The sequence below is a fragment of the Octodon degus genome, unplaced genomic scaffold (genome assembly GCF_000260255.1).
Source record: "Octodon degus isolate 3935 unplaced genomic scaffold, OctDeg1.0 scaffold00021, whole genome shotgun sequence".
Taxonomy (NCBI): domain Eukaryota; kingdom Metazoa; phylum Chordata; class Mammalia; order Rodentia; family Octodontidae; genus Octodon; species Octodon degus.
Window position 1 is genome coordinate 11,875,066 of NW_004524597.1, and position 13,379 is coordinate 11,888,444.

Here is a 13,379-nt window from a genome sequence, read left to right on the forward strand (position 1 = left end):
CTCCCCCTGGGGCTAGTTTGTGCATCTCAGTGAGATTTTGGGGGGAGGAGCACAGTGGACACGCCTCTGCCAGTGAGGAAACAAATCACGAATTATTTTCAGCAACTCAGTGCCGTACGAATCCTGCCCACCTCACAATTCCTTGGCTGGAGATAGTTGATGCCAGGCACTTCTCAGCTCTGCCAAAGATAGCAGCTCTTCGAGAGATGCTCGTGGTTTCAGATGTGGGCGGTGGTGGCAGCCTGCCCTGAGGCTCACGTCACTGCCTGCTGCAGTTATCTTTCTGATCTAGGCAAGGGGCTTGGCTGTGCTCTGTGGGACAGTCAGTAGTAACAAGTCACCTCCAGACTTGCGATGGCACTGGGCAGATCCATCTGGGAAGGTGAGTATGTTCAAGGCTGCCTGACTTTGCAAGTCAGTGCAAACTTCAGGAGGCAGAGAGGGACATGTGGCTCCCATCCCTGGTCCAGTACAAATGTGTTTAGGACACTGCTGTAGTTTTACTAGTGTCTTGGCCTTGGGCTTTTTATCAGACTTTGCAGGCTAGACTGTTAGAATTATAAATTAATTTCCAACGTGGCCATGCTGAACTGGACAGAAAGAAGGGCAGAGTTTGTCAGTCAGTATTTCTAATTATGGAAGAAACTGCTTCCTCAATGACTTTGTGGGGATGAGGGTTAGATGGGCCTTGTTGAGCCAGATTGGCTCAGCTGTGACAGCTGTGGGCGGAGCAGAGGCCCCAAAGTTGACCAATCCTCTCCCTGCCACCAGAGCTTTGGGGAATTCGGGGAAGAAGAGCTGGAAAGCAGTGGGCAGGGGTGGGATTCCAGGAGGTCATTGAAGCCAAGCAGGGAAAGGAGAGGAAAGAATTCTTTGGTGGTGGTGTGTGTGTGGGGGGAAGTAACACTCCCTGCATTGCCCAGGGCTCTGGGCTACTTTGTTCTCAAAGGGGCTTGAGAGGAGCTGGCTGGGACTCTCCCCTTTGGGCCCTATTTGTTCTTTCTGCCCTTCTGGGCTCACTCTACCGTCAGAGCTTGGCCTTATGAGGTCAAATTTCGGAATCTTGCCAGTATGACCTCAAGTTATGTCCTGGAGCCCCTTGACACACCTGAATCTGGTGTCAAGGGTGGCCTCTGAGGGGGGCGGGAAGGGATTTGTTAAGGAATTGGGTGAGTCCAGGAAATGCAAGTTCTTACCCTTGAGGAGCCAGATTGGGTCCACAAGGCAGTGAGCTTTGCCCGTAGTAGGCTGGTGAGGAGAGTGCTGGTTAGAGAAGGTGCCTCCTTGCCAAGGCAGGAGGAGCAGATGGGTATCCTTTCCCTCAGACCCCTGCAGAGAACAGTGTCACCAGCTACTCTAGCCTTGGCTGCAACCACTCCCCTCTGTCCTGTCAGCTGAGGTGCTATGCAGACAAAGCTGGCTCTGCCTGGCTCCTGCTGTCCCATTTGACTGGGGAGGTAGAATGGGCACTGTGGAGAGCTTTAGGGCAGGGACCCAATGGGAAGGGCACCAGGCAGAGGGGACAGAGTGAAAGATAGTTAGAAGGCCACTTGTGCTCAGGCCTGTGAAGGGGGCCTCTGGGCAGCCTCCACACTTTTCTGAATGGCTGGACTTCATCCTTGTCCATTTCTGTGCCCTGGGTTTGTGCTCTTGTTCATCCAACACCTCTGAACCCAACCCTCTGACATCAGACATGTCCCCCAGGTGTCTCTCCACCCCCCTGAAAGTGTGTGGGCAGGTCATCCTAGGAGCTCCCCATACCCATCTTACCTGGCCTCACCCAGCTAGCCTGCCCGCCACATACCGCTGCTCTTCATCTGTACCCCCAAGAGCACCACCACAGAAAGTAGTCCTCATGCACCCTGTGGCCAACCCAACTATGGGTTCCTGGGCTGTCAGAGAAGGCTCCAGGGCCTGTATGGCCTAAACGGGGAAAAGCTCTTGCTCCCAGTTCCTAACACAACTTTCCTGTGCTCCAGCTCTGGCCTCTTGTGGGGAGTTAAGGTCTGCATCCCACCTCCAGCTGAGAGAAGACAGTGCTGGAGAAAAGTTCACTTAAATAGTAACCTCCCTGCCTCTGCCTCCATGTGTCCAGCTTCATGGGTTGCTGGGAGAACAAGTCTCACTTCCCCCTCTTAAGATACAGAGCAGGGCTGGGGTCCTGCTGAGTATAGAATACTCGCCTTACATGCATGAGGCCCTGAGTTCATCCTCAGAACCACACATACACAGAGAACATATGTATGATAATAAGTGTGACAGTAACTGGTCCCAAGTGTGCTGCAAGGCAGCAAGGGCACAGTCACCTGGCTGGCTCTCATCATGCTCTGCTCTGGCCTAGGATAAGTACTGAGACCTGAGAGTCAGGAAGGGGAAGGGCCAGAATTATATAGAGACCATTTTCTGGGTCTGGCCCAGCCTGTGGCCAAATGCAGGGATCCAGCTGCAATTCAACCTACAACTCCATAGAGGTCCGGGAAATGGGCAAGCAGCCCATCTGAGCTAGATCAGGACCCTGAGACCACAGAGGAGGTGAGGGCTGAGGGCTGAGTCCTTTCCCTTCTGGTGGGGAGGGCACTGCTGGTTAGATGTGTCATCCAGGGTTGACAGAACCGGAGTATCAAGGAGCAGCCCTGCCAACAATGGCAGACACTGGCTTCCTCTCCAGCTCTCACGCTATCCTGTGGTTTGGTATCTGATCTGTGGCCAGGCCTCTCTGGGCTCATCCCAGACCTCTCCCAGGACCAAGGAGTGTGCAGGTTTGCCATGTGCACTTGCTCTGACTGCCTGGCCCTTGGTCAAGGACAGTGGGCCTAGGTTTAGTAATGTCCTGTCCTGTGCCCGAGCAGCCTGAAGGAGAGAGAGAGGTCTGTGATGTCCTGCAGAATCCATGTGGCTTTCATTCTGCATGAGGCTTCACCCTACTTGTTGAGCACTTGTTCTGTCTTCTGTGGAGTGTGTACTGGTGGGAGTCATATCTTGCTCTAGAGAAGCTCACAGGCTGGCTGTTAGACGTCTGCCAAGCAAAGCAGTTCTAGGTGCAACGTACTGGGCAAATCATCTCTCTGAGCCTCACTTCCTTCACTAGTAGGCGAGTGGTCACCCTACCTTACCTAGCTTGTCAGACGTAGATGAAAGTATTCTGCGAATGAAAGGACAGGCCCTGTCCCTCAGGTTGGCCATGTTGCTGCTGATTGTGCTCTGCAGGTTGTCTCCTGTCCCACAGCCCCCTGCACCTGTTTAGAAAAAGAATCTTCTAAGCTGGAAGCCACCATACTCCCTGCTCTCAGCCATCTGCCTTGGGTTAGGGTGGGCCAGTTCTGTACTTTTATGGATCATCTGGGTACCTTTCCAGCTGGCGTAAGGGTTGTCCATTGGGTATGGGTCAGCTTGGAACTGAGGTTCCTCCAGGTCCTGGGCACACTGCTTTTTCACACTTCAAATGGGCTGATGTCCCATCCATGCCTTGCCAGTATCCTGCAGGAGGGAACAGACAGTGCTGTGGAGAACTATTATTTCATGTTGGTGGTGGTGCAGTGGGACCACATACTTCTTGCAGGAGAGGATGTAGATGCACAGATAGGCTGCTGGGGACTGTTGGGGTGGGTGTCGTGTCTGTTGAGGGTGTGTAGCTCCTAGAGGGTGAGTATGCTGTGGTCTGTGTGCTTGTCTGCTTCCTTTTCTCATCTTTATCATTGATCAGTCTTGTATAACCAGGCTGGTCCTGCTTCCTGCTTAAGGGCTATCTGTGAACCATCTGTAGCTACAAATGGGGTGACAGGTCCTCAGAAACCTCCCCACTATCAGGCACTTCCTGATACCCATCTGACTCTCCCAGGTATCCCAGGGCCTTGCCATTCTCAGTGCACCTGTTTTTTTGTTTTTTGTTTTTTTTTTTTTTTTGTACTGGGAATTGAACTCAGGACCTTGCACTTGCCAGGTAGGCATTTATGCTGCTGACCTGTCTCCCTGGCTCATCTTAGTGCACCTAGGACAGGCAGTTTAGGCAGTGTCATCTGTTGCATGGATACCTGCTGCCATCCTCATCTGTGTTCTGGGGCAGAATCTGGTGCATGTCTTTAAGGCAGAGAAAGAAAATGTGGATGCATAGAGGTTGGCTGTGTGACCTCAGGCAGGTTGCCTCCCCTTCTTGGGACTCTGTTTCCTTCTTATGAACAGGGGTAGCTCTTTGCATGGCTGTTCTCAGAACTAAAATAGCATGGGATACATCGCCAATGAGCTTGGTGAATCTTCCTGTGACTGTTGGTAGTAACCGGTTAACCCAACCCTGACTGCCCTGTGTCTCAACCTGGACCTGGGGGTAGGGGGATGGGCTTAAAGAGGCTTTGGGTCTCAGAAAGGGGCCTTCTAGTCAGATGTGAAGGCATAGCCTGAGAGTCCAGGATCCAGGAGATCTGAGCCTGAGCCAGGAGTCTTTGGTCAGGTCAAGTGACCTTTTTGAACTTGAGCTTATGGTCAGTGAAGTATGGACAGAGGTGCTCAGTGTCTTTCAAGAGACATAGCCAGGGTATATGTGGTTGCCCTACTCAGAGCCTTTGTTGGGAAGGGTTTCATGGAGAACACCTTCCCAGAGGGTGTGCCTAACACAGGCCCCCTCAGTCCAGTCCCTTGCAGGTTGGACCTTGGAGAATGAGGCCTTGACTCGAGATGTGGGCACCTGGCTCCTGCTCTGGACCTGCATCTGCTGGGGAGTCTCTGTCCCAGAGGAAGGAGGAGGTGAGGGCTGGGCACTGGCATCTGTGTGAGATGGCTGGGTGGAGAGCTAGGGGCTGAGATGGGGGACAGCAGGGACCTCTCATCTAGGGGTCCTACCCACCCTTGCTTCCCACCCTTACCCTTCAGGGCAGTGATAATGAACCTTTTAGAGCTTTCAGTGACACAAGCAGCCCGCTGTGGCACACATTCCATAATGTGCCACCATGGGAACCCACCACCTCACAGGCCTCCCAGCCCTGCCCTTGAAAATTCTCCTGGGGTCATTCTCTGGAGACTGCCTTGTGTTTTTTTTTTTTTTTTTGCGGAACTGGGGATTGCACTCAGATTCTTGCGTTTGCCAGTCAAGTGCTTATCCTACTGAGCCATCTCCCCGGCTCCTGGAGACTGCCTTGTTAGGGTTATGCTGCAGGTCTTCCCCCACCCCAAATCGGCTGGGCCCTGAGCCATCCACTATGGTCATCATCCCCAGGGACAAGGGCTGAAACTTTTACTTGCCTCACCAACTACATCCTCAGGATTGATTGCTACTGGTCTGCCCTAGAGCTGGGCCAGGGCTGTGGGCCCTGGCTCCTCTTCACCAGGTAAGGTGGGGGGTCAGGCCTGCCTGGGGAGAGGTTGTGGTCTCTGTAGGGGGCAGCAATACATCCCTTGGTGCTGATACATGACCTTTCCAGCAACCAGGTACCTGGCAGCAAGCACAAGTGCATCTTCCAGGGTAGTAGGTGTACTGTGGTGCTGCCGCCTGAGGAGGTGCTCCTGCCTTCTGACAACTTCAGCATCACTCTCCACCACTGTGTCTCTGGGATGGAGCAGGTCAGCCTCGTGGACCCAGAGTACCTGCCCCGGAAACATGGTGAGCAGGGGGCCTTGCCAGGAGCAGGCTTGGTGCTTAGGGGTTGGGGCCAGAAACCTCAGCCTGTGACCCATGTCGTCCCAAGCAGACTGGATCCCTGCGGGGGAAGGGCCTGCACACTATAACAGGGTCTGGGTTAGGGCTACAGTTTGGTTCCAGTCACTAGAAATGCTCTGCAGTCATAGCAGGAAGAATTCTAGCAAGACACTGGGAAGAACTTTTTTTAAAAAATGTATTTGGTACAGGGTCTCACTATGAAGCTCGGACTCATAGTGATCCTCCTATTTGCAGCTTCCCCAGCACTGGGATTACAGGTGTGCACCACCATACTGGAATTGGTTGGCCGGCTCACCTGGGGGTGGGGACAGCACGGCCTGCAGTGCTGGGGATCTAATCCTCCTTCCCGTGCTTGCCTAAGCAGGCTATTAGTCTGCTGAGCTATCTTGCCGCCCTGACACTGGGAAGAACTTTCAACCATAGTCTGGGAAGGGAAGGAAAGCCAAGGTTGGGAATACTACTTTGCTTCATGGGCTAGATGTCATTGCTATCCTGTTCTCCCAATCTTCTTCCACTGAGGCCCTGGTCCGAAAAGGCCTCGACCAGGCCCTGTGGGAATCTTTTAGAGCCTCAGTTCTGGGCCAGAGCATGGGGCTGCAGCCTCACACAGCCTCACTGTGTTTCAGTTAAGCTGGACCCTCCCTCTGACTTGCAGAGCAACACCAGCTCTGGCTCCTGTGTCCTGACCTGGAGTATCAGTCCTGCCCTGGAGCCAATGGCAGCACTTCTCAGCTACGAGCTGGCCTTCAAGAGGGAGGAAGAGACCTGGGAGGTAACCTTTAGTTGGCTTCCCTGGGGCTTTCTTTCCCTGGGAGCAGCTAGAGTGAATGGTGAGGAGGGGTGGGAACCACAGCCAAGTATGTGTGTGTGTGTGTGTGTGTGTGTGTGTGTGCGTGTGTGTGTGCACGTGCATGTGCGCGTGTATGGTTTCATTATTTGCATATATATGTGCATGCATTTATGAGTGTGTCTGTCCCTTGTGTTTATGTGTGTGTGCACTGGCTATGTCCACTTGTGACTTCAGTGAATGAGTGGTGAACCTGGGTACCTATCTGTGCACATGATTGTGTGTGCAAGTGTGAAAATGTGGCTTAGATGTGTGAGAAGGATTATCTATATGAGCACTGGTACACCTGTGTGTGTGTGTGTGTGTGTGTGTGTGTGTGCGTGTGTGTGTGTGTGTGTGTACATGAGCAGGCCTGTTTGTGTACATGTATACATTCTCAAAAGTAGATGAACCCAGCTGCACTTGTTTGCTAATGGCCCTCCACTCCACAGCGGGCCCAGCACAAGGACCACATAGTTGGGGTGACCTGGTTTACCCTTGAAGCCATTGAGTTGGACCCTGGCTGCACCTATGAAGCCAGGCTACGTGTCCAGATGGCCACTCTGGAAGGGCTCATGTCAGAGGAGGAGCGCCATGAGGGCCAGTGGAGCAACTGGAGCCAGCCTGTGTGCTTCTCCTCTCCTCGAGGTGGGTGTTGTGTGGTGGCTGTTCTTTTACAGCCTGGGCCAAGCCTTCTCTCCTCTGTCCCTCCCTCTCCTCCCACCTGTAGCCCTCTTGAAGCCCCCTCCCCTGGAGATTGGGATGTGGAAAAGGGAGGCATACATCAGGTCCGGGAAGCTGTGTTTAGTGGCTGTCCTAAGGAGAGAGCGTGGTTTGGGATTGCTCTCCAGGCTGGTGCTTCTGTCTGGAGCTGGACAGGACCTTGGTCTCCTTAGGGAAGGATGGGCTGACTTGTGCAGAGTGGTGCGGGGAAGCTTCACAGTCCTGCCCATTGGCCCTATGGCAGAGGGAGAGAGTGAGACCCAGAGTGAGGTTCACCTGGGGGACTTCAGCAGGCATGACATAGGTCTTCAAGGGCCATCCTTTCTACTTTAGGGCATTAATGGGTGGCTTAGGGGATACAACCTGACACTAATGCTGCTCATAGCCCTGCCTACCAGCCTCTTAATTTCATCAGAGAGATGGCCAGAGGCCATCCTTGTTGCGGTGACCATCTTTCTTCTGCTGACTGGCCTGACCTACCTCCTGTTCAAACTGTCACTCAGGTAGGTGGCCAATGCATGTGTGTGTACACATGAATGTACTAGTGTGTCTGTATGTTAGAGTACATGAGGTATGTGCCAGCATGTACTCTGATAACCATATATGTATGAGTACATGTGTATGTGAGGTGTGTTTCCACTAATGTGCATGCATCCGTTAATGTGCATGTGAGATGTTATGTGTTAGCGTGTGCATTTTTAGTGTATATGATTGTATGCATGAGTATGTATATGTGAAGTACATGTGAGTGTACATGTGAAGTGCATGTGTGAATGTGTACCCCTTTTAGTTTGAGTGACTGTATGAAAATGTGCATGTGTGTTGGTGTTAACGTGTGCATAAGTTAGTATATGTGAATGTGCATGAGTATGCTATCTAATGGCTCTAGCTAATGATTCCAGGACTATATGGTTCTCTCTCTTGTCTAATGGCTCTGCATGAGTATCTTAGTATATTCATCTGTTAGTATGTGTGTGCCTGTAAGGTATGTGGGTGTGTTAATGTGCATTTATTAGTGCACGTGAACATGTGCATGTGAGTACATGCATATGTAAGATGCCTGTGTGAGTGCACTAGTGTGTACCCCTTAGTGTGTGCATCTGAGGTCTGAGGATAATCCGTAAGGTAGAAACCTGAGAGATTAGGCCTGGGGAGGCTTGGGAGGTTGATTTGGCTCTGCTGGGTTGGAGACCTACCCTCCTCATGGAGGACCAGTAGGTCTTGGGCAGGAGGTCTGGTGTTCAGGGAGATGTTGAGGGGGGTAGGGAGCCCCGGGATGCCTGCTGATACCACAAATGAGGCTCTTGGAGCTGAGGGCTCCCCCTGTGGGTTAAGAATCTTGCTGTAGGGCAGGCATGGTGGTGCATGCCTGCAATTCTAGCACGCAGGAAGCTGAGGCAGAAGGATTGTCTCGAGTTCGAGGCTAGCCTGAGCTACATAGTGAGTTCAAGGCCATCCTGAACTACATGGTAAGACTCTCTCTGTCTTAGACAACAACAAAACAATAAACCAAGCAATGCAGCAAACAAGCAAGAGCCTGGCTGCTCACTTCCAGCTGTGAACCTGCTGTTGCAGCTTGCCCTGTGAAGGACATGTGCCTTGGTGCACATCAGGTCTATGGGCATTAGCCAGAGAGGCCATAGCCGCCAAATTGCATCCTTCCCAGATGGCAGACCTGTCTGTTTTTTAAAGTGAAATGGGGTCTTGCTGTGTTGTCCAGGCTTGTATCAAACTCCTAGATTTAAGCAAGGCATAGGGGCCCGTACCTATAATCTCAGCACTCAGGCTGAGGTAAGGTTTCAAGTTTGAGCTCAGCCTGGGGCAATTTAGTAACTTAGGGAGACCCTGTCTCAAATGAAAAAAAGAGCTAAGGATGTAGCTTGTTGTGAACATTCTAGATTTAGCCCCTAGGGCCAGGGAGGTAGCTCAGTGGAATAAGTACTTGCCTGGCAAGTGCAAGGTCCTGAGTTTGATCCCTGGTACCACAAAAAAAGAAAGAAAGAAAAAAAAGATTCAACCCCTAGTAACACACACACACACACACACACACACACACACACACACACACACACCAAAAAACCCCAACAAGCTCTTGGGCTCAAGTAATGCTCCTGTTTCAGCCTCCTGAGGAACTAGGACTACAGAAATGGGCTGCCATGGGGCTGGAGAGATGGCTCAGTGGTCTAAAGCACCTACTTGAAACAAGCTTGGCAAAGCACAGGGACCGCGGTTCAATCCCCCAGCACCACATGCCAGCCAGCCCCGCCCCCTGGTGGGCTGAGCTGGCCACACACACACACACAATAAATAAAAATGTAATAAAAAAAATGTAATAAATAAAAATAAATAAATAATTAAAAAAAAAAAAGAAATGGGCTGCCATGCCCAGCGCTCTGAGGGCAGGTTTAGATGCAGTGAGGGGGAGGTGGGGGGTCACATTCTGGATGCGGAGGGTGGGCACCTGCTCCTTAGACAAAAGCTCAGGTCCCTATGGAGATCTTAGGCCTTCTGGAGTGTGGTGTAGAGCGCTGGTCTGGGTCCCTACAGATTGTCCCTTCCTGGCCCCAGGGTGAAGAGATCCTTCTACCAGCATGTGCCCTCGCCAGCGGTGTTCTTTCGGCCCCTCTACACTGTGCATGGTGGGAACTTCCAGGTGTGTGGGGGTGCTACAGCTGTGTGGGGCAGGTGTAGAGGTCTAGTGAGCACAACATGTGGCTTGGATGGAGGTTGGGAAAAGCATGGGGCCTTTGTCAGTGCTCTGAACCTTCTTTGTTCATATAGTGGGTTTAAATTTACATACTGTGTCTCAAGTGGGCAGACAGTTTTATTTGTTTGTTTGTTTATTTATTTATTTATTTATTTAGTGGTACCGTGGATCAAACTCAGGACTTTGCACTTGCCAGGCAGGCACTTATGCTGCTGAGCTATCTCCCTGGTCTGCAAAGAGTTGTACTTTTTATTGCCGATACATTTTTGTTCTGTTCTTGATGGAAAAACTGAATTTTCCCACCACATCACTCTCCTGTGCTTTGCCACTGAAGGAAATTGTTGGCTCATGGGGCAGGCTGTGTGGCTCTCTGTCCCCACCACTGATTTGTCCCTCTTCCCCCTCCTCCAGACATGTTTCTGGGGAATGGTCTCTGTTGCTTACGTTGCCACTGGGCTCCTGGCAGGGCCTTAGAGTCCCCTGGAGGGCACTGTGGTCCACTTGTGGGGACCATGGTTCATGAGTAGACCCTATACTTCACCCTTTGTGGGCCTGTTTGGTTCTCACAGACCATAGGAATATATAAGCAACCTGGAGAGTCACACTGTGGTTTCTCGGGGTTCACAGTTTGCATGTGGGGGTGCCCATGGGTGGTCACTGTTTTTCCCTCTCAATGCTAAGCACTTCCCCTCAGGGTCTCCCTGAGTCTCTCTCTGCCCTGGGGGCAGGGACATCTTCATCCTGTGCAATTGATTATGTAAAAACAAGCAAAAAACCTTTTTGGAGTGTTGCCCCAAAATATAATTTCAAGTTTGAAACTAGGAACTTGGCAATTGACAAAGTCTACCACTTTCCGCAAGACAGTGGAGATGACTGTGAAGAGCCTGGGCAGCTGGGGACAAAGCTGAGTGGGGCAAGGATGGTGACCAGTCCCTGGGCTGTGTTGCCCTGCAGAATCCTGGTATCCTCGGGGCAGGGGGATCTGGCACTCAGATGGCACTCCAGTCCAGGGAGCAGATGAAGGGCGAGTGTGCCCACTGCATTTGATGGGGAGGCTCCTGGTTCTGTCCAGGCAACAGCTTGCTTTTGGAGGTCAGGGCCTCTCACAGTCCCACAGAAGGGTCCTGACTGCTTCCCCTGTGCTGTGTGTGTGGTGGGTTCATGTGGGGATCCCTAGTCTCTGTAGCTATTGAAAGGCCCTGGACACAGGCTATAAGGGTTTGCTGTGTCCTTAGCCCTTGCCACCATCTGTACTGTGGTTCAGTCTGCTGTGAGCCTGAGACTCTGGGAGGGAGCAGGGAGAGGCTGATGGGACCCAGAGTCCCTCCAAAGCCAGGCTGACACACTGGGAATTCGGAAAGTTCTGGGTGTGGGAGCTGGCTGTGGATGTCTGGAGGGCTTCCTGGAGAAGGAGGTGGCTATTCCAAGTAAGTCCTTCCCTCCTCCCTGTGCTCTGTTCCAGACCTGGGCAGGAACCCACAGAGCTGGTTCACAGCCCACCCAGGACTGGGACAGTACCCCACAAGGAGACTCCGAGCCCGGCGTGTGCGAGGCCATCACACTGCTCACATACAGCCCAGCATGGCTCTGGCACCCAGCATGGCCCTGGCAATCCTCAGGCCTGGAAGAGGAAGCAAACCCTGGCTCTGGCCTCCCAGGGTCCTTGAGCTCAGAGGATGTGGTGCCAGCACAGTGTGTGGAGTTGTGGGAACAGTCGACACCCTACCTGCCTCAGGAGGACTGGTCCCCCATGTCCTCCACCAGACCGGCTGCCCCAGACTTGGAGGATGGCAGCAGTGACTACTGTGTCCTGGATTGCTATGGGGGTTGCCACCCCTCAGTCCTCCCAGGACGTATGCAGAGTCCTGTGCCCATCCCAGCCTTGGCCTGTGGATTTTCCTATTTTCAACAGAATTTGGATGCCCAGCAGGGATGTGCCTATGAAGGACCTGGTCACAGTCAGGGTCACAGACTCCCTGAGGAGCACTAGGGTGTTTTGCTGCCTCCTATTCCAGACACGCCATGGACTCAGTCCTAGAAGTCTAGAACCCTGTCTCACCCAGAGGTATCATGTCCATTTGGGGAAAAATGGACTAAAATCCCTGTAGTGGACCCTTAGCTGGGAGCGGACCTCCTGAGAAGGGGACCAATGCAGTGGTGAGAGGAACCCTGTTTGGATAGAGGTGTGAGGCTTCTCACCCCCTCCACCCACCTCAGCATCCTGACGACTAACCCCCACGTCCCCTCTCCCCACCTGGGTTCATCTCAGGCCTCTTCCTTGTGGTGTGTTCTGCCTGGGGAACACAGGTGAGACACCAGGCAGGTGAGCTTCCTCTTGCTCTGCTTCTTATGGCACCTTCCACGTGGAGGGTACAAGGAATATCTTATCTCTTCCAAATTAGATGGCTAGGGTAGGCACTGGAGACGAGGGGGCTAAAGAACTGCACTCCTGGGCTTTCCAGGCTCCAAGATCAGTAGGGAGAAAGTTCAGTGACCCCAAGCGAGTGACCCTGGACCCAGTGGTAGTCCATAGGGCCAACCTCTTGCTCCTCCTTGTCTTCCGTCTCCCTCTGGCCCCAGGAGGCTGAGAGCTGAAGCCAGAGCTCCCAGGCAGTCAGGGTGGGAGGTAGAGTCCCTGTTTCCACCCCTATCCTCTCGTAGGGCAGACTTTGGGAGACGCTGTGATCTGAGAAGAGGTGGGCAAGCAGAGTGTGCCTGGATTGTTTTCTTAGGGCTGCTCTAATAAAATACCAGAAACAGGGTGGCCAAGAAGCAGAAATCAAGTTATTCTGGTGGGCTTGTTTGTTTTGTGTGTTTTTCCCTAACAGCTTTTAGTATTTACTCTCTTTTCTGAATATCTGGAACTTTGATTGTGATTTGTGAGAGGTCCTTTTCTAGCCTTGAGTATTTGGGGGCACTTTTATGTCTCTTATACTTGAATATTGACAAAATGTGAATGTCAATGTCATTTTTTTCTTTCCCTAGATTTGGAAAATTTTCAGCTGTGATTTCAGTGAATACATTTTTATATGTTTTGAGTCATTTTCTAATTTCTCATTTATTCCTGTAATTTGGAGTCATTCCTTTTTTGAGTCATTAGCAGTTGCAGAGTCCAGCTCAAGTGGTGCCTTGCGATATTTTGGGCATCCCTGAGCTTATGATCCACTACACCCACCTTGTCTGCTTGTATTTCTGACATTGTTTTCATGTTGGTCAAATGGTCTATGATTTTCATTGAATTTTTCGTATTATCCATGTCTTCTTGCTTTCTTTTCAGACATTCTAATTCTGTACCAAAATGGTCTCAGTTTATTGCTTATTTCTTTTATAAGCTTATTGAACTTTCTCTTTTCTTTTTTGAGACAAGGTCTTGCTTTGTAGTGCACGCTGGCCTAGAACCTTGAGCTTACTGTGTAGCCCAGGTTGGCTTCAAACTTGTGGTGACCCTCCTGCTTCAGCCTTCCAAGTGCTGGGAT

At 51.7% G+C, this 13,379-nt stretch overlaps 1 protein-coding gene across 1 annotated transcript; it reads left to right on the plus strand.

Annotated features, from left to right (window-relative positions):
- The first annotated feature begins 354 nt into the window (after positions 1-354).
- Positions 355-11,893, plus strand: Il9r (interleukin 9 receptor). The gene is made up of 9 exons (XM_004628138.1): positions 355-382; positions 4,636-4,737; positions 5,207-5,318; positions 5,412-5,590; positions 6,274-6,419; positions 6,926-7,125; positions 7,595-7,699; positions 9,765-9,849; positions 11,366-11,893. Exons 1-9 carry the CDS (start codon positions 355-357, stop codon positions 11,891-11,893), a joined length of 1,485 nt encoding a protein of 494 aa, XP_004628195.1.
- Positions 11,894-13,379: the final 1,486 nt, after the last annotated feature.

Bases quoted from the DNA above. Each gene is read 5' to 3' on its own strand.
- Il9r (XM_004628138.1), top strand. From the start codon at position 355: ATGGCACTGGGCAGATCCATCTGGGAAG. The intron at 4,738-5,206 runs GTGAGGGCTGGG...CATCATCCCCAG, and splicing joins TGTCCCAGAGGAAGGAGGAG to GGACAAGGGCTGAAACTTTT. The intron at 7,700-9,764 runs GTAGGTGGCCAA...TCCTGGCCCCAG, and splicing joins CTGTTCAAACTGTCACTCAG to GGTGAAGAGATCCTTCTACC.